The sequence below is a fragment of the Falco punctatus genome (genome assembly GCF_963210335.1).
Source record: "Falco punctatus genome assembly, chromosome: 6".
Classification (NCBI taxonomy): domain Eukaryota; kingdom Metazoa; phylum Chordata; class Aves; order Falconiformes; family Falconidae; genus Falco; species Falco punctatus.
The window spans coordinates 61847433-61873137 of NC_137585.1; the positions used below are offsets into that span (position 1 = coordinate 61847433).

General features: G+C 45.6%; 1 protein-coding gene across 1 annotated transcript; it reads right to left on the reverse strand.

Moving 5' to 3' along the window:
* Positions 1-526: 526 nt before the first annotated feature.
* On the reverse strand, positions 527-25082 carry LOC308066317 (microtubule-associated tumor suppressor candidate 2-like). The gene is made up of 4 exons (XM_080393447.1): positions 12396-25082; positions 7019-7227; positions 2806-2956; positions 527-589 (listed from the first exon to the last, which is right to left on the reverse strand). Exons 1-4 carry the CDS (start codon positions 12427-12429, stop codon positions 573-575), a joined length of 411 nt encoding a protein of 136 aa, XP_080249573.1. The 5' UTR covers positions 12430-25082; the 3' UTR covers positions 527-572.
* Between the last annotated feature and the right edge of the window lie 623 nt (positions 25083-25705).

A 25705-nucleotide genomic window follows, 5' to 3' on the forward strand; every position in this document is an offset into this window, starting at 1 on the left:
TCGTGACCTCCAGCTCAAATGCCCCCTCCCCCGCAGCAGAGGGTGGATCCCCTGCTCTGGAAGCGTGCCCAGTAAATTAAAAATGAACTCTACCTTTAAACTGAAGCGAGAAAGCAACTAACCAATATTAGCTCGTAGGTGTAGACTTTGGGCAGAACCAACCAACTTCACTGCATAAATATCTATTGTAAGTTAAACTAAGTGTGCAAGTTAAGAGGAGCGACCCCCCTTGCACCCGGTGCCACAATAAACACACCTGCTTTATAACTTACCCCAAGTTTAGAGTTTAATTCTGCACATCAGACAGAATAAGCAGCCTTTTTAGTAAGCAATTAGTTCCTCACCTACCATTTTCCCAACTATGCTCCCACCTGAATACACTCAAATACCGACCTGTAGTGTTTCCTCCTAAAACTCTTCTGCAGAACCTTTGTCCCTGCTCTGCAGCCTCAGGATTTCAGGCAGGGACAGGAATTTGCTGCTGCTCCTTTCCTGCCCCTCCAAATGCATTTGCTCCTGCTGCTCACTGCCGGCTTCCCAGGGGGATGGGGGTGGGAGGGTGGGTGAGTGACTCACTCCCACTCTTGCCCTGCAGGACAGAGAAATCCACCACATTAGAGACAGGGTCGCCCCAGCAAGTTTCTGCCTCCTTTTATATTACTTTCCTGATTCTGCTTCCCACCTCAGCCATATGGCCACGAGGCACCAGCCTGGAGCAGGGGTACCCAGCCACACCTGGGAGAAGGGGGTGCATCTCAGAGGCAGAGGGGCTCTAATTGCCCTGTTTGCCGTGAGGAAGTAGCTTGTGCAAGTGAGTCCACATCACAGAGCAAAATCCTACCGTGGGACCTGGGCTACCCAGGAGCAGACAGCTGAAATGTATAAAATGTACGGTGAGTGGGATACTGCACTGCCTGGTCCTACTCCCACCTCACACAGTGCCCGCCTCAGGAGCCCTCAGTGGGGAGTTTCCCTGTTTTCTTGCAATACCCAGTATCCCCATCATCATCTCCACTCCAGCCACTTCACACACCCATGCGTGTGCAATTGCATCTGCAGCCCAGCAGCAGCACAGTGAAGCGGTGCAGTACCCAGGTGGGTGGACGCCCCCTCCGTGGGGCAGATCCATCACACAGATACAGCACAAGGTAGAGCACAGCACTCCCACTGTGCCCAGTGAACAGGCATGTCAGTACAGTTCTGAATTTGCTGATCTTTTTAATGCATTCTGTAGCCCAAGGCCTTATTTATTACCCATGCTGCCCTCTGCACTGACAGCAGTGCTGATCTTCCTCGCAGGCTGTTCTTTTGTCATCTCACCCCTGATAGTGCATCAGAAATAACATTTTTTTTCCTCTGTGGCCTCCTAATGTGAGGGCAGTTCCCTGGCATCCCTGTCTAACAGCTAGGCACTGAAGCACAGGGAAATGAAAAACATTGCTTAGATCCTGGGTCAGGTGAGCCGTGGGTTTTGCTGGCAGACCCGAAGTGCACAGTGCAGTGAGGATCTGGCTCTGCAGTCACAGCAGCAGAGCACTGAGCACCAAGAGGTCCGGGTGGAAAACGAGGGACGCACCCTGGCACAGAGGTGGAGAGACCAGATGAAGTGATCTTCCTATAGGCCCTGTGTAGTGTCCTCTGGTAACATTCAATTACCCAGAAGATAAGGAGGGGAGAGATATTCAGCTGCTTTAAGGTTTCTATTCTACAGCACCTTATCTTCTCACTGCCTGTCATCTAGCACCCACAGCAAATAATCAGGGGACCCGCAGAAGGCAACTTCCTTCAGTTTACAAACCCTGATCCATTCCTTGGGCAGATCAAGCATGGATGAGTGTCCTGTGAGTCCCACAGCAGCTGCATTATAAAGTCTTCACTGCAATGCTTGCAAGGAAAGGAGCACCTCTCAATTCTTACTGCACTGTTTTACTGTAACTAGTTACCCCCAGCACCAAATCTTGTGCATTTCTAATTGAGAAGCAGTTTAGAAAGCCCTAAATTATGACAAAGTTTCTTTCTATTTTTTTTCTCCCAAGTAAACAAAATGTTCTATTTGTCTTGCAATAAAATGTTGTTGATCCATATCCCGAAACTGTCAGGGCTTGATAAGTCCAAAATGGATTTTTTCCAGGATACAGAATGAAAAGATTGAGTTGTTCTGACTGCTCTGGTCTCCAGGAGGAGCAAAGACAAGACTGAACTTGCTCCATACAGGAAATCTGGCCCAGTTGTGATAATGACAAGGGAGAAGAGTAGCGGCACTTTTCTAAGAGCTATTCTTGGGCCAAATTCTAATATATTTTGCAAATGCTGGGAAAGTAGTACCCCTGAAAGCTAGAAGGTCAGTCTTTCTGATGAGTGCTGGCTTCTTACCACTGTGCTGCCATCAGGCACAAAGAATACATATATTTCTCCTAAATTAACTTTCAGAGACAGCTGTGGAAATAAACCATTTTCAGCTCAGCCTGAGATGAACACTTGAAATGTTAGCCCAAATTACTGTTTTGGAGGCAATGGTGGGATGTGCCAAGTGACTTGGAACTAGTGCAACCAATTCTGCCTCTTACACAAGAGGTCATTAGTATTTGAACAAGGTAGTTACATGACGCTTCACAGGCAGAAACATTGCTTTGAAGAATACACAAAAGCACACACATATCTCAGTTATCTGAATGGGGGCAAAGGTTTCTCTTGTACATCCCAGATTTTCCAGGACACTGCTATGTGCGTTTACTTGTCTGGAAGATGTGTGTTGTATACCCACCCAAAAGTAACTTACACTCTGGTGTGGAGACAAACACATACACTGGTTACTGGTGACACGTCTTTCCCAGGGTTGGTAGACACAAACTGTTGGGATGCTGTCAGGTACTGCAGTGCTGTCCCAGCTCTTGTTCAGGGCATCTGTGTGGTTCCCCCATTTCAGGCTGATCTGGTTGCGCCCACATGCCAGGACCTGTTCAGAGCAATTTTTCCCCTGTGATGGAAACTGCAGCACAAGGCTGTGCTGCAAGTCTGGAAGCCCCTCCATGCCCCAGCAGAGTACGGGACAGACTACCACAGCATAGCCCTTTCCCTTACCTCCTCCCACCCTTGGGGTCTGCAGCTCAGAAACGATCCCTTCTCCTCACGTGCCCTGTAGCTCTGGAGTCCTTATTTGAAATTTCAGGGGCAGAACTTATGAACGGGGCTCCAACAGTACAGCTGCTTGGGCATGCTGGACTGGCAGAAAGGCATCAGTCCACTTTCCAGGGCCTTGGTGCAGTTTGGTGCCTCCCAGCACAAGGGTTGTATTGACATGATGAACATCTGACGTTAGGGACAAACTCCATCTGCTCCTCTTCAGAATAAGTTTAAAGTGGCTCCTAAAGTCAATAGGAGTCATGCACGCATATCTGAGGGTCTTAACTAATCCATCTGTTAATTAAATAATAATCAAAAGCCATGCTGTCCACATGCACTGCAATCATTACTTTTCATAATTAGCTAAATGTGTAAGTCAGAACCACTGCTTCAATTTTTGTTTTTGTCCGCTGCCTCAGCCATCGCTTGCTTTGATTGCCTAGGCTTTTCAACAAGATAGAAAATTAGTTTAGCTGGCATTTAATGCGTCTGTGTTAAGTACCACTACATGTTGTGAACTCCTTGATGCCGATTAAATGACTCTTGCCTATTAAGAGCATTTTCAACTGAGAAAAAGAGATGATTCCAGGATAACATTCAGCAGTGGTCTGGAACAGCAACTGAACAAATCCAATGAAACCCAAAGAAAATGGTCATGCCTCCTTAAGTAAGGTTGCTACAGCAAGTGCTTAAAATTAGAAAGCACTCAAAGAAACCATGGGTGTGGGCCAACACTGCTTACTACATATTGACACGCTCTTTCTTCAGCTAAACACGTCTATTGGACCACTTGCGTTGGTGCTTTCCCAGCTTTGGAGAGAGAACAGAAAGGGTGTGAGCAAGTCAAGAGAGCCACGGGCACAGGGAGACCTCTACCTGTGTGCAAAACACCGGTCCTTGGGTTGCTTTTAAGACTCAGTCCAGTCCTTATTGCCTGGAGCACATTTTCCAACAGAATTCAACTCCAGTTCAGATAAAAATCTATGTTTTGGGCATTATTTTGATGTGGCGCAAGGAGAGAGAGACACACACATACTAAAATTAGGCTATGGCTGGTTATCGGCCCAAAGAGGCTCCCTAGCACCAAAGTAGGGTTGGGTCCTCTGCTAAGCAGAGCAGGACTGCCAGTTGGACAAGTTGAGCTCAAATTTCTCTGGAATAAGGCCCCACCTTTTTCCTGAATCAATATTATTCCCTTGCCAAACTGCAGTTCTACTCAGACCTCAACCATTCTGCCTGCAGGCTTCTCAGGAACAAACAGAAGTATTATTTTTATAATGGGGAAAGTCTCTATTTTCATGCTGCCCTAACTCAAAGCCAACCAATGCAATTTTGCTCAAGCTTTCAAACAATAATGCCATCTCAGAAAATGTCTACAGATTGTATTTTTGAATGACTCGAAAACTTGGAAGTCTGTGTCTATGTTGCAGGAGAACAGACTGACCAGTTACACAATTGCTTGAATACTCCCAGATCATCCCTTCACGTGTAGTCTCTCAACTTCAGCATTGAATTTAAAAGTGCAGCAGCTTTAGGCATCCCTGGAGGGTACAGTACAGGCAAGTACCTCAAGCAGAAATTCAGATCTTTGGTGCTGAAAACGGTCTCCTGGAAGTGCTCACCTGCCTCCATTCCCTAAAAATGGAGCCCAAAGCAACCATACTTTTAATGTAGGTACCACACCTAAGTGACTAATGCAGGGGTCCTCAAACTGTTTAACCAGGGGGCCGGCGCGCGGATGCAGTGGCAGGCAGCCATCTGCGGCTGCTTGGTTCCCCCCCCAACCCCCAGCGGGGGGGTCTGTAAATACCGGTGGCTGGACTGAGGACCCTGGGGGGCCGTATCCGCCCTGCAGGCCGTAGTTTGAGGACCCCTGGACTAATGGATAACTGTTGGGCTCATGCTGACTGTGCAGCTCATCACCCGGGGAAGCCGGGGGTGTCTTTGCCTGGGAGAGGTCCGTGTTTCATGGCTCCCAGCGGTGAGCGGCAAGATGCAGGTGTCTGACACTGCACTGAATGATGACGTGCACATATATATACTCCAGGGTGACCAGGCAAGCCCAGAAGAAAGTGACACTCAGGCTGAACACAGGTAAACCGGCCCAGCAGTGGATCTGGAGAAAATCTACCTCTAATCCTGCCCAAGCCTGAAGGTGCTTAAAGTATATAAGTGTATTCTTTTTCACCTCCAAGAGCCCCAGGCATTCAGAGGAATATCACTGCAAACCCCCGGCTGGCCTGATGGTGCAGAGGAGCTGGAAACATGAGGCACAGCTACACCTGGCAGGACTTGGAGAGGACTCTATTAAATAAAGTCCCCTGAGGTGTTCAGTTTAGTAGGCATTCTCAGGACAGATCTAACGTGCGCCAGCTGGATGAGAGTCATCTGAAAGCTCAGCTGCAGCAGCTGTTCTCACTTAAAATATATCCAGAGGATGCACAGGAGGTATGCCCAAGCTTACAGAATTCCTTCAGCAAATTGTGAATGAGGCATGAGATGAAAAATCTCTCCCCAGTGGACAACACATAGACAAAGCTGAGCGTACACTGCTCTGACCTTTTTTGTTTCCCTCTGCTTTAATCAAGGACGCTCCGCAGTCAGCTCAAATAAAAAAAATAATAAAAAAAAAACAAAACAAAAGGAAAAAAAAAAGCTTTACAAATGCCCATCAAGCCCAGAAATGTCAAGACTAGGAAAATGGACAGGGAAAATCCCCTGAGAAAGTATTTAAAATATTCAGTACATATTAAAAATTCCCCTTTTTTTTTAAAGTTCACTGAAGCTCCCCCTAGCAAGATCAGCTCCTGCTTAGGGAAAAGTGTGAACTATGGTTATTTGTTCAAAGGTAACCTTTCCCACTAATATAAAAAAATAACTGAATCAAGTATTTCAGAAGTTGTAAAGACTGTTTGAATCTGTGCTTTGGGTTTTGTTGGTTTTTTTTCATCCCAGTTAATACTGAAAGTTTACTCTTGCCTCTTCCAAAAGTAGCCAAACAGGCAATTAAGGATATTCTCCAAACCTTGGGTCCTACTGCTGGTGACTGTCTGCCTGTTTTACAAATACTTGGAACACCAGGTTAATCTGGGATGGTACAAAATACACGAGCATCAGGTGAACCAGGTCTTGACCTCAGAGCCCAGCTAGATTTCCCAGATCAGTAAATGGCTTTTGAAACAAGTCCTTCATGGTTGTCTTAAAATTTACTCATTTTGTCTGAGGTTTAGTGAATAAATAAGCTTCTCTAATTTTTGGCAACATTTTCTTTGATGTTCTCTATACCTGCTGAATGTAATCTCCTAAATGATGAGATAATGTTATTCTAACGTCTTCAGGAACTGGCACCTCTGTAACAGGGACACTCTGACTGATCTGTGGTGAGCAGCAGGTTGGGTTTTATTCGGTTTTTTTTTTAAATATATATATATATATATATAAAGTGCCTATCACCATATTGATAAACATGAGTAGGTAAGTACTGTGAGAAAGCAAATCTTTTCCTTCATCCAATGCCTTTGGTTGACCAAATGCATGAATTGTTTTTGCATTTGTTCACAAGTATCAAGATCTCAGTTACACTTTCCATTCCAGCTGTAGCAGTCAGGGACTGGTACTTCTAAGTTTGTGCATCTGCTTTACTCCTAAAAACACCCTGAAACCCCTCCATGACAAATACTTCAGTGACAATTCTTCCTCTTCCAAGTTCCTGAACCTTGATTTTCAAATACATGGCATCAAATTATGGTTTCCTCATCATAATAAACTGTTGCAAAGAAATTACATGCTTTGCTCCCAAGAATAAAGTTTCAACAACTGTGGAATAAATCTGGGCAAGTGGCTGGTGTAAAGGCAAAGTATCTTTCCAATGGTAGAAAGTACTCATTGCACTTACCTGCCTGAAAAAGTCCTGTGTTGTTATAGCAAAGACATCAAAGCCACAGCTGGACCTTTTAAGCTCATCTGGAATATTGTTTAGTTGCTGGGACGGCTCATCACACTCTTCCTTCAGTCTCTGAATGAACTGCTTTTCGGCATCTCTACTCTCTCCCGGTTTGGGGGAAAACCCACTCTTTGGGGTGATTGGCCTTTGCTTGGGATGTCCTATGAAGGAGAGAAGAAAAGACCATCAGGGTCCCTTTATATGTATGGACATGACCTTCCTGTGTTTCTAAGGCCCTTGGGACTCAGCCCTATAAAAGGAAAAAAGGTCTGTAGCATTCACACAGATCTGTAATGACTTTCAAAAAAAGCAAGAGCACAGTGCAATATGTTTACGTAGGGGCCAAAGCTCAAACCTTTGTAACAGTCATCTCACCTCAGGCTCTGAGCCTGAAGGTCTGCTATGAGCCAGGCAGAGCTCTCCTAAGAATGTCTTACTGAGAACTGAGGTTGTTAGAGGAAGGTTCCCTCTCACCTATGTTAGACATCTACAAGAACAGAGGTCTGCATCTTGATGTGTGATGCTGGACTCCCTTGAATAACAGTGAGAGAAATGGGCATTTCCAGAGTGAGATTCATCTTATCCTGTTGTGGATGTGGGAAACAGTAGGATGATGTTTACACTCTACACATGATTTCTTTGGCCACCTCAACCCCAAGCCTGGTGACTTGACAGAGGTGCCAGACGGCCTTTGTAGATTTCCTTTTGCCTCCAAATAGGACAATGTGGGACTGGAGTTGTCCTTCCCTGAATGCAAACATAGCATGGGTTGCTTGCTATTGGGATTCACGACTTCTTTTTCTCAGCAATACTGCAGTCTACCTTGCCAGTCCCCCTTGCTCTGCCCTTTGTAACACTTCTAAAGTCGCAGCACAAAACAGATTTGTACAGAAATGCCACCAGGTGCCATATGATGCTGACTGTTCCACCACTGACTCTGCATGGCTGCTCTCTCTGCACCATCAGTCACACCAGCAGCACTTTAAGGTTTGCCTGCAGAAATGGGCCCCGACCGACTCTGGCTCCTCTGACATGCTCCAAGTTGGCTTGAAACAAGTCTGATCCTGTATAAAGAGTTGAAACCACTAGTGTAGCTTGTCTTCAGGATATCAGCTCAAACACGGTGTCATATTCATGTGAATGGCTCAGGAACTAAAGCTCACTCATGATAAGCCACTTCAGGGAAGTGAGCTTTTATCCTAATTTAAGTTCATATGCTGCTTGAGTCAGCTATTCATTTCTCTGGAGATATACAGGAGGATGAAGCAAGAAAGGGCAGTGTTCTGGTAGTGTCAGGTTGCTCAGGCCACTGCTTGGACCATCTGTTTTGTCTTTATCTTCTTAGCTTCTGAGAACTCTCTGCAAACATCAGGCTGGGGCAATACCTTTGATTTACTGATCCTTTTTGCTACCCTTAGTGTCTCCTCAGTTGTTGCTTTGCAGCTCATTCCTGAATACTGTCCAGGAATCTCTGGTTCATTTCTTGATCTCCTCCCACTAGTATCAAGCTTTTACCCTAGGAGCTAGAGTCAGTAAGAAAAAGGCAGAAAACAGTCAGACACCTTGTTCCCATGTGTTACTAGAAATGGAGGACATTGATCTGTATATAGAGGAAGTGAACATTGCTGTGCTGGCAGCAAGGGTTGGGTACGGAAGAATCTGAAGAAAAAAAAAAAGAAGGAATAATATCTTGTGGTCGTAGTCTTGTAGTACACACTTCCTGCAAAACAACACAGACACAATGTCTCCAACTAGTTGTCTGTGGATACTACCTACCCCTTTCCCCCAAACCAGAAGAATCCTTCCACAGAGATGCGTCTAATGGTATGAGTTAGAACCAATTTATGAAGCAGAGCATTGCTCCAGAGGTAATTTTCATAGATGTGCTTTAGAAATTTTAGGTTTTTAAGACCATGGCCTAGGTGTGCAAACAGATCCTCAGGGCAATTTTACTACGTCAGGCAGGGAAGCAGCATAGCTTTTCCAGAACAATACATCAGGAGCATATTCCTACTTTTTTAGATCTCTGACTTGCGTGGAGCCACTGGGAGCATGTCTTCCAATATGGTGGACCGTGTTCTGGCTCCAGGCTAAACTTACAGGGAACTAGCTCCAGAGATGCTCCTTCATGACCCCAAGTATCTCACGCTGCAACTGCAGAGTCACGAGTGCAAAACAGCCTTTGAAACCCTTTGTGCCCATGACTGGCATTTGTAAAGAGGAATACCAGGTTTCCCAACGTGTCAAGACTAACTTTATGATGTTGCGAGTCCTAAATAATACAATACAGGATGAGAGAGAGAGGACTTCCTGTCATTAAGAGTTCAACCAGCACAGCCATTGCCCTCTATCCATTTTCATGTCATTTAAAGCCTGTACACCTTTTTGTTCAGGAATATTTTCTTACAGATTCTTCCATTCATGTAAAGGGGCTCTTAGCTGGGCAGTAGGTATTATCACAAAATAAGAGATTCATACGAGCAACGGCCACAAATATCTGTCTTTCTAGTATAAAAATCTTGGGTTGTTGAGGCAGCATGGTGATGTTACAACAAAAAGCATAGGAAGAAGTGTAAAGGGAAGCCCTTGAAATCAGTCCAGTTTTAATTAAAACAGAAACCCATCAGGTTGCTTTGTCATATCTTTCTAGCTTTCCTGTTCACTGGAACGTTTGAAGCGCACATCTCTGTGTTGTCCTCGTCAGTATTATAAGCCGTCCTTGTAAATGAAATTGTGCTATTCTCCTCAGGGATGAATTTCTCAGTTCATTTACGTCTGAAAAGCAGCTTACTAAGCTTATTCTGCCATTCATGTCTCTCTTCCGTTGCTCTGCACAGAACAGGGTATGTATTAACGATGCCGGCCCTGATCCTGAATGTCCTTTTTGCTGATGGTGGGACCAGGGGGGAGACCTAGTGCACGCTGAAATAACTGAACCCTTTGATCCACTTCAAAACTTCCAGGTCTTTTTTATCTACCTGTGTTTGAACTGAGGAGACATGACAAGTATATACTCACAATTAACACGGTCCATGAGGATTTAGATGGGGAATGCAATTCATTTGTCTTTTAACTGTCCAATTTTGAACACTTTCATAAGGAAAGTGAGAAAATTACTTCCAGAGGAATGATAACAAGCAATTTGTAGAGTGACAGATGTCAGAAACAGACGGCACCGTCCTAGAATGGAGTGGATGCAGAGCACCTGCATCTATGTACACCTGTTCCTATACACATATTTCAGGAATGGGATTGCATCAATAGATAAAATTGATATCACTATGAGACTCTGCATCTCAGAACTCCTTGCAAGTCTGCAGGAGGACTGACCAAAAGTCTAAAGATAAGATTCAAGGCTAAAATAATTTGCATGACAGTCAAAGACCAGCACTGATTTAAAAGAACTGCATGTGAGGAGGCCAGTAACAGAGGAAACACAACCTAGAGACAGCACTCAAAAGTTTTACAGCCTGTTTCATGGCCACATGGTGTGGCAGAGTTACCTGGAGGACACGTGCTCTCCTATCACAAAACGTAAATGTCTCACAAGTTTGTGATTGTGATGGAGGAAAGGCTGTGCTACCACCCCTTAGCTCCAGCTACACTCACTCCTTGCCCTGTTTAATGGCTGCTTTGATTGTTTTTTGAAATTGTTAAATAGGTGAAAACATCATCTGTCTTTATTGCTTGGTTATTACTGTTGTCATTTCATAGAATGCTAAAGGCTACTCTCAAAAAATAAAGATTAGGTTTATCTTCCTATTTGATCCTTACAGTGATAAAAATTTTTAGGTTGCCATAATTTCAGACAACCAAGCTTAAGAAATCCTGAATCACTCTGTACAGTGGGAGAGAGGGCACTTACTCAACCTCTCATGACAACGAAGGAACATTTGAGGACTTACGAATTGGATATGCCAAAGATTTCAGCCTTGAAAACCATTAAGTGACCTGTGGAAATGCAGGCCTCCTTAAGACAACAGAAATACGCAGTACAAATATGCCTATGTTTCATTTTGCTTTTCAGTTCTAGTGGAAGCAAATCAGCTGTTCTGTATCATGCTGCTACCACCACAATTGGTTCTGGTGCTTAAACTGGAGTCCCAAAGTTATAAATGCTGGTGAGCTGATGCTCCAGCACTCTCTACAACACATTTTTCTTTGGATCTCTCTTGGTGATCTCACCAGTTGCAAAACAGCCTAAAATTATATGATTCAGAAGACAGTGTTAAGTTCATATTTTTACCTTAATAGCTTAGTGAGGAGAAGAATTCTGAATCCTGCTGGTGCCTGGGAAGATTAAATTTAACCTTCCATTTTCTTGATTTTGTTGGATGGGAAGGAGAAGAGTTTGCGTTTAGTAAACATGAAGAGACTCTCGATGAATGTTATAGGAGCCAAAGAGCTGTTCTACATTTTTTATACTTTACCATCAAATGAAGAAACATGGGTTTCTGCCCCACATAATAATAACAACTCAAGCATCGTATAACTGTAGAGATGACATTTGAAGTATTCAAGTAGGGTCTGAAAAATGAGGCAACGGAACAGAAGATAAACTGCAAGCACAAAGAAATCACTGGGACCATGCCCACGCATTTCAGAAGCATTTAGATCAGCCAAAGGCCAGCCTTAGAAAAGCCTTTAGGTACCTTATACATCTGTTAATGTACACTTAGGAAACATAAATAGAAATAAATTCTCTTCATTTTAGTAAATAAACAAACGTATTCTTTAGAAATGCTAAAACCATGTGTTTGTACGCAATATTTAGAGGTAAATTGACAATGCCCCAATAGCACTCTGAAGGTTATTTCTATAGATAATCCCTCTTCCAATCATGCACAGAAATAGCCCAGGAAATTTAGCGCTTCTGCACAACATTAAGAGTAGATCCCAGGCAATATACTATCATTCCAGGTATCTGAGGTGCTTTTATTTCACTATAACTATCTGTTCTCTTGTTATATAAGAAAATTGTAATGATAAAAATAAATTTTCCTGTGACCTTAAACATGTAATAGCAACAATTCTTTGTTTTGAAGGAGACATGACTTTATGGTTGTAATTGTTTTGAAGGAGAGATGACTTCATGGTTGTAACAAAGAAAACAAAAGTCTACTCAGCTCATGCATTGATATGATAAAGCCCACTGTACTCAGAGCCAGCTTAATGAACCTTGGACGCAATCAGTCTTCACTTAATAGCAGGTCTCAGTTTAGTGTGTTCACAAAAAATGCAAAATCAACAAGATAAAATCTTCCCTGAGGCAGTGGTTTTTGGTTCATCATTACCTGGTGAATGGAGCCTGGTGGTTGTTACCACTGACCTCTTAGGGGATGAGGCAACTGGTCTGTTAGCATCCTGATCTTTCTGTACTTCTCTCTTCACACCTGTTTTAGAAAATAAAAAAAAGGTAGAAAGAAACCCATTTTATAATTCTGTTTGCAACTGTGCAGAACTATGTCACTAAGATACATACCAGAATGGCAAAATACCAGTATTTCACCCATGCACACCCTGGGCTTTGCACAGAATGATACTTCACAGTACTTTTGTGTTGGATGTCAACCTGCCACTTCTGCAAGCGTGACTGTGTGCATGTGGCTGAGCTGACATGCACAGCACTAAAGAAGGTCAGAAGGCGGCTTTACATACTGTCTTGGTTCTCCAGCCACCTGCACAGTGACAAATGCCATTAAGGCACAAACAGCTACATAGGTAGCCCATCCTATCTGTTCTGAGCTCTGTGTTCTCTCTCTTTACCTTGCTGTGCATCCTCATCCTGGGCTGGAGGAGAAGCTGAGTAGGACTATGCAAAGGTGACTGAAGTTACCTGCAGGGCCCTGCTCTATCAACTTCTTCCCCACGTTAGGAAACTGCCTTTTCTGGTGGCCAGCTTTCCCAAGAGGGTCTCACACAGGCAAGAGACAAGCTTCTGCAGAACCAGAAGCAGGCAAGATGTGTCAGGGCTGTAATGGAAGTGTTGTGCCAGACAGGAGAGTGGGTCTCTGCCTACGCACTAACTCAGCCAGGGCCAGAGAGGTGCAGCACATTCAATGCACAAAACCAACAACAAGCTGTGCCAGTGCAGGATACAACAGGGCCATATCTTTTCTTGATGTCCACAAGGCTGAACCAACACCTGGTTCATGCTCACCTATGACCCAGGCATGTTCCAGGCTGTCTGTCCACCCTCCTCTCCTTTCTGTGTTTGTAGCTCTCCAGATTACTCCTGACTTTGGCATTTAACCTTTTTTCTGTAGCCACTAATTCTTCCCACCGACAGCATGATGCCCCAGAGCTCTTGGATTATGACCTCCAGAAACTTTGTGCTAGCTTTTCCTCTTCCTTTAGTTTTTCAGTGGGAGGCAACTCAATGTCTGTTATTATTCCTCCCATCGCTGGAGCTCTCTGGTTAGGGACTTAGGATGGTCTGTCAGTTGTCCAGGCTCTGCAGTCACTGACTGTCTTTTGTACTAGGGAGATACAGCTTCATCTGAAAGCCAGAGCAGCCACCCAAGCTCAGCTCACCCCTCCTGCCCTCCCACAACTCTCATCAAAATAGCTGTGAGGACCACGCTGAATGCAGGAACACGAAAGACCAGCCCTGCTTGTTTGCCCATGGTGTGACTGTCAAGCCTCGGGATTTCATGTGGAAAACACCAAGGAGGTAAGAAGAAAGAGCAAGGAAAAGCAAATCTCTGAGACAGTAAGGTATTTTTCTGTTTGCTTTCCTTTTTTATTGTTAGTGTTTGTTGGGGGTTGCATTTTAGTCTGCAGGACTATGTCACAGCCCCTGGACACACAGAAGAAACAGACATTCAAGGGAAACCACTTGCCACAAAGGAAAAACATTGTTTGCCTTATTAACTTGCCCTTCTCTCATGACTAAGTTCACAGGTGGCTTGTAAGAAAACGTCAATGTCCCACAGAATCTGAAGTATCTGAAGCAGGAAAACAAACTCATATTTTCTTGCTGGTGCTTAAAGACAGTGACAGTCCAAAAGCTGTTTTGCTTAATGCGTATGTGGTCTGGCTATTTCAATAGTGGAGAAAAGTGGTAATTTTATATGGAGATGATAAGCTTCAGGCACACTTACCGCATGACTAGTTTTCTGCTCTCTCCAAAGGCACAGCTAGTCACAGTTGCAGTATCAGGCTTATTTTTGATGCATCATTCACTCTTCCACTTCTGTCTGCATCAGGACTTGCACATGCACTGAGCTTCATATTTGCTAGCACCACATCTCACCATTCACTCGCAGAGTGCTTCTGCAAAGAACACGTGCACACCCACCAGCCCTGAGTCCAACCATTTGCAGGAGGATAGCACAAGAGAAAGTCTAAGACCCTCTCTGACTCCCTTCCACCATTCATAGGCAAATTGCACCATCAGTCATCACGGGCTGGTAAAGACCGAACTTTTCTTCATACATTTACTTTGGTCCATCTCCATTTTCTCTGCTGTTTATAAATTTGACATGTTGAGGCTACTGCTCTCATTTGTGATTAATACAGTGAAGTGACTAAGAATATAAATTTCTTGTGTCTGCCATCTACTACACTGTGCTTTACTACAGAGCAGGACATAAAACAAGTTTATGGTACCACTTTATTACTAAGGACCAAGTGAAAGCAACTTGAGATGGGAGCTGTGAGATAAAACCAGAGCTTGTTTTATAAGATATAGTTTATATTCTTACAGACTTGAGCATTACTTTCACCAAACTCCTCTGTAAATTTTGCTATGGCAAATGTCGAACACGGACAATGGTAGGGAAAGTGTGTTTTCCTTTTCCTTTCAAGAGTAACAAGGGGCATATAAATACTTAACTACTTTTGCGTTTGGGACATTTTCAATAAGGAACACCTGGGGAACTAGTTCAGCTTCTTAACCTTAAGCACAAAGCAAGGAACAATTCCCCGGTTAGAGCTCAGGCAAAAGAAAACAGAGCAAAGAGGCAAAGCAGCCCAGCGAGCCCCATTGTTCTGCAGAGGGCAAGGCGAGGTTTGCGGAGAGCAGCAAGAGTCACAGGCAGGTGCAGGCAGGTGCAGGCAGGTGCATGCCAGGGGCGGCTGCATGGGAGACATCGGCCCTGGAAGGTGGGAGATCAGCAGGGCGAAGGTGGAAATAGGCATCTTGACAAGGACAGAAGAGTAGGATTAATAGCAAGAGCGGGAAATGAGGATAGCCACCCTCCTTCAGTTTACAACATTAGGAGAGCTCCTAAGATCTGATAGGGGCAGCAATGCAGCAACTGGGGAAGCGAGGAGCGGCTGCGTAGCAAGGGAAGAGCCAGTGCACCTGCTGGGAAGGGTACGGAGAGAGTGGCACATGGAGATAGCAATTATTCAGCTTCTTTATAAGGAGAAGGGTTCTGGTGGCCTCTCTGTGGCCCTCATTAGCAGGGAGGGATTTAGGAAGCATGCAGCTAGCAAAAGAAAGGACAGTCGGCAAGAGCAAGCCGTTCCTGTTCTGCTAAGATCAGCCACAGGGAAATCTTAGTTTCTTCAAAAGCTTTCAATGAGCAGAAGTGTGCTGTGGCTGTACTAAGGTTTCCAAACATAAATGACCTTATGTGTTTAAAACCTGTGTCTCAGCCTGAACTTTCTTGGCTTCAATATACAGCTGCTGGGTCTTTTTGTAACTCTGCTGACTAGGGTATAATCAGTTAGGCTATATCTAACTGATACATGATCAGTTAAAGAAGCTGTTCCAAGTGTCCTGAGGGGAGCAGACCTTAAGAAATGGCTGTGCGGTGTCTAATCCTGTGTCCTTTTGCCAATCGTGGCCACCAGCAGGTGCCCGGGGATGCAAGCCTCCAATGACATCTCGTGGTATGCACTCTTGCCAAGAATTTGCAGCTTATGGACTTCTCCAGAGGGATTTAGATAAATCTTTGTATTTAATAGCTCAACAGGATTTCTTGTCCATGCTTTTATACAGTGTCCTCTTGAGATCGTGTAAATGGTTATCATTCATAGCATCCTACAGCAAGGGTTTCCACCAGTTTAACTACATATTGCATAAAGATTCACCCTGTTTTGTTCAGTGTGAACTTGCTTCCTGTAAGCTTCATTGGATGAACCCTAATTGTTCCACAGGGAAAGAAACTAAACAGTAAACTTCTTGGGCTATTTACAGGTTTATGTGCCTCTGTCACATACTTGATCTTTTCTGGGCTGAAGAGTCCTGGTCTGCACAGTCTTTCCTCACATGGAAGATACTCCATACCTGTGATCTTTGCTGTTCTTCTATGAGCTTTTTCTCCACTCTGTCTTTATGAGATGAGGCAAATAAAGCTACATATGTAAGAACTGGGTGCAAAATACTTTTAAACAGTTATTCAGTTTTGTTAGCAGCTTCTGCAGTCCCTGACAGTTGCTCCATCCTGAATAGCTTCATATTATTTGTAAAGATTGATACCTCACCTGTCATTGATACCTACTCCTAAGTTGCTTGTGAAGGTGATGAACAGCCTTCTGACCACTTGTCGCTGTAGAGACGGACATGACACACAAAGGATTGTACACAAAACTAAAGGCCAAAAGGCCGTTGATTGTTCGAACAAGCCTTTTTATATATTTCTTAAGAATAGGTGTCTGTACGTGATTGGTTCACTCACAGACCATCAGTTCATGGTTGGATGGCCTTTTCTCTGCTACATCTTTGATACACTTCTTCTACTTGCCCATCTGGCAGTTCCTTATCTTGTCGGCTCAGCTCCTCTCAGGACTTTCCCAGGCTCTTCAAGGATGCACAGGTACATGTTCAAGGCTAACGTTAAGCTCGCATCCTGACCCCTCGGACCAGCTGAGGTTTCCCACAATTCCCTTTTTTCTATTTGTGCTACAAAAATTGCCCATGCTGTCCATTGCAGGGTCCTTTGCAACAGAGACACAAGACATGGCAACATCAATAACACAACTACAATAATGAACAAAATCAACATCCCAGTTTTTATCAGAGACAACAACCACCCTGACAGTCCCCAGTTTTTAAACAAGTTATTTAACCAATCCCATCCATCATCTACTTGTAATTTCTTCACTTCATACCACCATTTTGGTTCCTGAACGCCCAGACTGATGCAAGCCCCTTGTACAACCTGATTATACAATGAATTCCATTCCTTCTCAGTAAGAGGAATGCCCACCAGGCATGTTCGGAATGGGTTCACTGGGCTAATCATGGCAACACACAGTGTAGATTGATTGGTTGCATTGGCAAGGGTGAGCCAGACATTGGTATCAGGTAGCACAGGCGGATGATAATAGTCATCACTTCTGTACATCATCCAGAACAGGTCGAATGCAGCGAGCAGGAATCCACCAGGGTCCACCATCTGTGGAGACAGAAGCATTCCCTCTTCCCCAGGTTAATAAATCACATGGAGGTGACCACTGACCACTCTGTAGGTCCTTCACCCTAACCTTAACGCCAGTGGAGACAGTGGTCAGTTTACGTAGGGACTCACAGTGGTGAACCATAGGTGGCTCCTGCAAATCCTCTGTTATATTAACAATATACAGCACATACGTGGCTTTATTTAGCCGCACTTCAGGGGATTCACCAGTCATTCCCTCTTTTTGTTTTTGAAGAAGGCGTTTGAGCATGCCATGTGAACGTTCCACAATGCCCTGCCCGGTGGGAGAATAAGAGACACCAGTGACATGGGTACCCCCCAAAGCTGTAAAAAAGCTTTCACTCGACTGGAAACATAAGCGGGACCATTATCGATCTTAATTTGATGTGGAACACCACATACAGCAAAAGCTCATTGCCAATGTCAAATGACATCCCAAGCTGTTTCCCCTGTGTGTGCAGTAGCTACTATGACTGATGAAAATGTGTCAATAGACACATGCACATATTTTAACCTACCAAATTCTCCAATGTGGGTAACATCAGATTGCCAGATCTGCAAAGCTTGTAGACCTGTTGGGGTTTGTACATAATATGCAGGTACATGTTTGCCCTGACAGTCAGGGCAGGCTGAAACAATAGAACAGGCCTCTGCAGTTGTTAAATGAAACTGACGTTTTGAGGCACGAAAGCCTTGATGTAAAAAGTGATGGGATTCAATTGCTTGCAGTTTCACGTTAGGCACTGGTCCCATTGTTACAGCTGAGACTAACTGGTCTGCCCGCTCATTACCAGCTGCCAGAAATCCAGGCAAAGTGGTATGGCTTTTAAGATGGAAAACATAATATGGTTGTGATCTTTTCTGAATCGTCAGCCATAATAGCTGTAGCACACCAAATAACAAGGCTCTATTCACATCCCCAAGGTTGCCTTATCCAGTTGTTGCACCAACCCTGCTACATATGCTGAGTCAGGAACAACATTCGCTGCACAAGTAAATTGCTGGAAGGCCAAAGTAACAGCACGACGTTCAACAATCTGAGGGGAGCCTTCTTGTTGTTCAAGTATGTGTTGCCACTGATGACCATAGTACCAAACAACAGCTGCTTTTCCAGTCTTTCCTGACCCATCTGTAAATACTGTAGGACCTGTCACAGGTTTTTTTGATTTAGTTTTTTCTGGCCAATACAAATCTGACTTCCCAATTTACATAACGGATGAGAGGGAAGATGATATTCAATTTGTCCTGTATAGTTTGTCAGTGCAGCTTGCAATGCTGAACCGTTAGCTAGACACCACTCAAAATAGTCCACCTGTACAGGCAATACAATTCTTTCTGGGTCCTTTGCTAACAGCTCTGAGCATCTCATTCTGGTCTTAATGATGATTTGTGCCAATAATTCAAATAGGCCAGGAGCAGTTTTTTTGTTATGACAAGGCAAGAAAGCCCATTCCAATACATGAAGTGGGTCTTCCCAACCAGAGTTCCACTGTACAATCATTGCAAATGGTATCATGTCATCAATTAAAACAAATACCTGTACCGCAACAGTCATCTCAATTCTCCAAACATGCTTTTCCTATATTGCCCGTTCCACCACCTCAACTGTTTGCTTTGTTTCAGGGGTTAAAGACCACAGTGCTGCAATATCAGTGTCCCCTTTTAATAATTCTAAAAGAGGCTTCAGCTGTGATGAAGTCAGGCCCAAATAAAGCCATATCCAATTAATAATTCCTGCTAATTTTTGTACATCATTCAAGGTTTTTACCTCCATCATTAACTGGATCACTTGTGGCTGCACAGTTCGGTCAAGCACCTGCATGCCTAAGTGAAGCCATGGCCGGTGGTGGTACCTTCTCTGGCACCACACCAGGGCATACTGCTCCAGTGAAACTCGCGTGTCGGATTCCATTGCTGACAACACTGGAGATGTTGGAGCAGCTAAAAGGATGTCATCCATACAATGATAACAGTACCCTGATGAATATTTTTCTCTAATTGGGCAAATGGTGGGTGAATTTTTCATTCCTCGTGGAAGCACTTTCCAGTGATACCTTTGTTTTGGTTCAGCATGATTAATTGATGGAACTGTAAAGCCAAACTTTTCTGTATCATCCACATCTAATGGAATTATAAAAAACCAATCCTTTCGATCCATCACAACAATTGACCGTTGCATGGGGATCATTGTGGATGAGGGCAATCCTGGTTGCAGTGCTCCCATTGTTGCCATCACCGCATTGATCTGGTGCAAATCATGTAATAATAGCCATTTTCCTGATTTTTTTCTAAATTACAAACACTGGGGTGTTCCATAGGCTATGAGATGGTTCAATGTGACCTGCGGCTAACTGTTCTGCTACCGAATTTCACAGGGCTAGAAGCTTTTCCTGATTGAGGGGCCACTGATTCACCAGACCAGCTTTTCCGTTAACTATTTCAAAGCCATTGTAGGTCTTTTTATGCCCTGCAACACAGTTACCCCTACTCAGAATCTGTAGTTATTCAACCCCCCCCTTGTGACAAACATCTCTTTTCCATAAATTCAGAGGGGCTACAGTCACATAAGGTCAAACAGTAGCCTTCTGTCCTTCTGGGTTGGCGATAAGTACCGATTTTGCTGCCACGAGACTTGTTAGCGATTCCCTCCAGGCCCACAACTCCTTGAGTGGTGGATGTTACAGGCCAAGAGGAAGGCCAGTCTCATTGAGAAACAATAGTGACATCTGCACCTGTATCCAATAGTCCAGCTACCTTCAATGACGTTGGTGATATCTGATCCATAGATAGTGTACACACCATTTGTGGTCGACTGTCAGACAGTGTTTGCGTCCAAAACACTTGTGGTAGTCCAGCGGATCCAAACCCTCCAGTGCCCCGAGTGACCTGTTCAGTCCTAGGAGCACAACTCACAAAAGGTACAAGTTGAGCAATGTGAAGTGCCTTTTTCTATCATAACAGGTGGAGTGGGTGTCGAGACCATAGCTTAGATTTGTCCCTCATAGCATCAATGACTCCTACATGTACCATAATTCCTTGTATAGTAGCACTTGATCGTCCAATTAATAATGCACTTAGTCCTTTACCAATAAGTCCCCAAGCATCCAAAGGGACTTTATGTCCCTGTGTGTTGTTATAGTTACTGTGTCAGTGGTGGATACATCCATGCCAGCTGATCCCCTGGTTTTCCCTGATAATTGGCCACAAAGGCCCGTGTTTGAGGATGACTGAGGAATGGATCGTTTGCTGATGTGGCAGGCACTTGTGTCTGCGTGTGCCCCCCTCACACTCTTCTTGATGTTTCCCTGTAGCAAAGGCTCGCCATTTGAGTGAAATTTAGATCGACACTGCTTTGCAAAATGACCATTTTTTCCACATTTATGACATGTAATCACTGCCACTCCTGTCACTCCAGCCATGCCACCCTTTTTACTTTTATTAGAACACACTGCTTTAATGTGCCCACTCTGGCTGCAGCTAAAGCGTTTCTGGGTTTTTGTGTTCACAGCAGCCATGGCCATCATTTTATGTTCTACAGATCCCACTTTGGCCCAAGCTTGTATCATGGTTTCCAGGGTGGGGTCCCCTGGCAATGTCTCAATAATTCTTTGGCAACCAGTATTTGCATTGTCTCTCACAAATTGAGTTACTATAATAGTCCTTAAATTCCCATCAAATACTTGTCTTTCCACTGCAGCTCACAACTTTCCAATAAACTGCAAAAAACGTTTCTCCAGCTCCCTGTTGAATTGTAGTATACTTGGCTTTAGGTTCAGCTAATTCGGCTGTCCTCATTAAGGCTTCAATACCCACAGCCTTAACCTGTTCTAAAACCAACGGATGCCACTGTGCCTGATGTTGCGAATTAGAAAACTGTCCTGTTCCTGTTAGCACATCCGAACCATTACCAAAAATTACATCATCTTGTGGAACCTGCAAATTTCAAAGTACTTGGGCATCAGCCTTCTGCGCCCATATAATTTAAAAACAGCACATTGCACTGATTGGAACATTATCTGCTAACATAGCAATATCATAAGGTGCCATTTCTTCCATAGTCAATAGCCTGATAAATTGCATAGTTGCTGGAGAATTTGGACCATTGTGCTACCCATTTCTGCAAATCTTGGATTACCTTCCATGAATACGCTTTGTGTTTGTTCATTATCACTTGTGCTGTGTCCCCCTTCACAACAAGAAATGCCATTGTTGCAGAAGGTTCGGCAGCAGGCTCTGACATTGGGGTGTCTATCGCCTCAGATAAATCCCAATTCCCTTCTTGCAAAGCCTGTGCTTTTACCTTCTGCCAAAACGTTAGAGGATTATATGGACTAGCAGTAATATGTGCAGGAGGTAAATCACACGACTGTGGCATCTTTCTACAAGGGGGACCCCCAAAAGCTTTCTCTGATTGTCGTTTCACTTTCTGTCCCTGTTCATTCTTTCACCACCCTTATTCCCCACCGGATTATTCCAGTCATCAGGCCCTTCATCTAGGAGCGGAGGATACTGAATTTCTCCCTCATCTGAAAGAGGAGATGGTGGAGCCGGTGGCTCTACTGGAATTGAATTCTTGGTGTCAACCGAGGGCACCGGTTCTGGCTCATTTAACAGCTCTGCAGGTGTTTTATAAGTTTTATCACAAGCTGTCAGAAAGCTTTTCGTGTACATCTCATCATCAGAGTCCTCCCAAAGCTTCACCCTCCTTCACGGTTCATGGGGTTTAGGGTGTGCTCCAGAATCTGCAATCTTCTCTCCTTCCAGCACTACATTCCCCGCTGTCCCCGCAGCGTCCATCCTTGGTGCATTTCTCCGAGCCCGTTCCTCGGAGGGAGCGGCACGGGGGGTTCAAGACTCTGCGGCATTAGAGGCAGCGGCAGTGCCCTCGGCCTCATCTCGCCGGCTTTAGTCTCTCAGTTTTCCAACGTCGTTAAAATCGCTGCGGTGTCTTTGCCCCCCCCGTGTGGCACAGTCAGTTTGTCGCCTCGTCCTTTCTAGGTAGAAACACTAAAAGAAGTTACAGTGTCCGTTTCATATCCTTGTTCTTTACTCCATAATAACATTTTTAGCAATAACCACTCCTGCAACTTAACTCCTCGTTTTGCAAAACTCATCGTCTCTTCCTTACTTAATGAAGAACCCGTACCGATTAGTCCCCAACGGGCCACCTCCCCGGTGGTGACAGGCTCTCCCCGCTACCTCGGGCACCGCCGGCACCGCTCAATCCCGCCGTCTCATATGAACTGTAAGTTACGGCGGCCAAACGTCCTTCCCTTTGTCCCCAGCAGCTCACCGTGTCCAGGTGTCCCTCCCAAAGCCGGCTCCGGCAGCTCTCCCCGCTGCTCCGCTGTGCGGGGCTCCGTCCCCGCGGCGCCGCCCGTGCAGTGCCGTTGCTGTGACCACGTCGGGGTCACCAGGTGTCGCTGTTGAGACGGACACGACACACGAAGGCTCGCGCACGACACCAAAAGGCCAAAGGGCCCCCTTCATTGTTCGAACAAGCCTTTTTATGTATTTCTTAAGAATAGGTGTCTGTACGTGATTGGTTCACTCACAGACCATCAGTTCATGGTTGGATGGCCTTTTCTCTGCTACATCTTTGATACACTTCTTCTACTTGCCCATCTGGCAGTTCCTTATCTTGTCGGCTCAGCTCCTCTCAGGACTTTCCCAGGCTCTTCAAGGATGCACAGGTACATGTTCAAGGCTAATGTTAAGCTCGCATCCCGATCCCTCAAACCAGCCGAGGTTTCCCACACCGGCAGGTGGGGTGCCAGAGAGTGAGCCATGGCGGGGTGCATGTGTGCCAGATATTGAGCCATTGCAGCCGCTACCAGCAGATGGGGTGCAAGATAGTGAGCCATGGTGAGGGAGGTGGTGTGCCAAACAGCGAGGTATGTCAGCTGGTACCGACTGGTGGAGTGCCAGATAGTGAGCCAAGGTACGGGGTGCCATATAGTGAGCCATTTCAGCTGGTACCGGCGGGTGGGGTGTGAGATAGTGAGCCATGGCGGCGGGGTGCCAAATAGTAAGCCATGGGGCAGGGGTGTGTGTGTGCCAGATAGTGAGCCATGGGTGTGTGTGCCAGATAGTGAGACATGGAGGTGGGCAGGTGTGCCATATAGTGAGCAACAGCAGGGGATGGGTGTGCCAGATAGTGAGCGATAGCAGCTGGTACCGGCAGGTGGGGTACCAGATAGTGAACCACAGCTGCAGGGGCTCTGTGTGTGTGTGTGTGTGAGTCACACAGCGAGCCATTAAAGCGAGTACCAGCAGATAGTGACCCATTGCAGGGTGTGTGTGTGCCATATAGTGATCCATGTCAGCCAACACCGCCAGGTGGGGTGCCAGATGGTGAGCCAGGCCAGCGGGGGGTGGGGGTGTCACAGATAGTGCGTCATGGGTGTGTGTGGGAGTGTGTGTGTGCCAGAAACTGAGGCAGGGGTGCCAGATAGTGAGCCATGGTGATGGTGTGTCGGATAGTGAGCCATGGCAGTGGCAGGAGATATGCTATATATTGAGCCACATGAGCCAGTACCGGTGGGTGAGGTGCCAGATAGTGAGCCATGGTGGCGGGGTGCCAGATAGTGAGCTATGGCCGCGGGGGGGAGTGCAGAATAGTGAGCCATGGCAGGGGGCAGGTGTATCAGATAGTGAGCTATTGTCAGCTGGTACTTGTGGGTAGGGTGCCAAATAGTTAGCCATGCCAGTGGGGTGTAAGATAGTGAGCCACAGCGGCAGTGTGTGTGCGTTTCCAAATAGTAAGCCAGGCAGAGGGGTGGGTATGCCAGATACTGAGCCATTAAAGCCGGTACCGGCCGATGGGGTGCCAGATAGTGAGCAATGGTGGGGAGGACGGGGTGCAATATAGTGAGCCATAGCAGCTGGTACTGGAGGGTGGGGTGCTAGATAGTGATCTGTAGCGGCAGGTTGCCAGATAGTGAGTCATGGTGGCGGGGAGTGGGTGGGCGTGTATGCGTGTGTGTGCCAGATAGTGAGCCATTAAAGCCGGTACCAGCAGATGGGGTGCCAGATATTCAGCCAGGGCGGGGGGGGGGGGGGGGGGGCGGGGGGCGGGAGGTGTGCCGTATAGTGAGTCAATGCATCCGGTACTGGCAGGGCAGCAGGATGCCAGATAGTGAGCCATGAAAGTGGGTTGCCAGATAGTGAGCCAAAGTGGCAGAGGGGGGTGCCAGATAGTGAGGCATGGAGGGGTGTGGTTGTGCCATATAGTGAGCCATGGTGTGGGGTGGGTGTGCCAGATAGTGAGCCGTAGAAGCTGGTACTGGCAGGTGGGGTGTCAGATAGTGAGCCGTACTGGTGGGGGTGGTGGTAGTGCCAGATATTCTGCCATGGGTGTGTGTGGGGGTGGGGGCATGTGCCAGATAGTAAGCTATGACCGTTGGCGGGTGTGCCAGATAGTGAGCCAGCGTGTGTTGGGGGAGTGTGTTTGTGCCAGGTAGTGAGCAATGGCAGGGGACGGGTGGCCAGGTAGTGAGCTGAGAGGGATGGAGGCAGTGGGTTGATCAGCACTGATAACAGGCAGCTGTGGCCTTGCCTCAGCGGCAGTGGGTTGATTGACATGGATGATGTGCAGCTGTAGCTCCTTCCTGCTAAGTGGTTAAATAGCCCTGAGGACTGGGAGAGGGGGTCAGGTGGAGGGGGAGTGTTGTGGTCTGACCTCTGGAGGCAGGACAAACAGCAGGGAGAGCAGAATGAGCAATAGTAAAAAACCTTGTTGCAGCCTGATAGCCTGTCTGTGCTGTGTCAGTTGGTGCCCTGTGTGAGGCTGAGTTGGGCTCGACTACAACAACTGGTGCCCAATGTAGCTGAGACAACTGGGAGAACCTGCAACCTGTAACAGACACAGTGAGGCATGAGCTGTTGCAACTAATCAATATGGATGTATTGCGATATTTGTTGTCCATCTTAAATTGCAGCTTTTGGTGCACAACATAGACGGGGACTAATTGATATGGGTGTGCAGATTTCAGAAGAAGAAAATTTGATGTTAACAATACTTATGGATATACTTGAAAAATAAGCATGAATTATAACAAGATGGCAATTAAAACTTTGCTAGGATGGTGTAAAGTAAATTATGTGCTAATTTTGCCAAAAAAGTCTCATGTGTTCAGACATGGCAAAACACTGAAAAATTACTTTTTGAGCCTGCCTCAAGGGGAGATAAAACTGCAACATCACTAACAACATGGAGATTAGTCTTAGACTTACTAGAACAATTAAAAGTGGGCAAGGAGATAAATTC

What these genes read in the sequence shown, in the direction of transcription:
- LOC308066317 (XM_080393447.1), bottom strand. Translation starts at nt 12,429, where the DNA reads ATGCTAACAGACCAGTTGCCTCATCCCCTAAGAG. An exon ending in GTTGCCTCATCCCCTAAGAG is followed by an intron (nt 7,228 to 12,395) that starts GTCAGTGGTAAC and finishes TCTCCTTCATAG; the next exon opens with GACATCCCAAGCAAAGGCCA. An exon ending in CACAGGACTTTTTCAGGCAG is followed by an intron (nt 2,957 to 7,018) that starts GTAAGTGCAATG and finishes TGCTCTGAACAG; the next exon opens with GTCCTGGCATGTGGGCGCAA.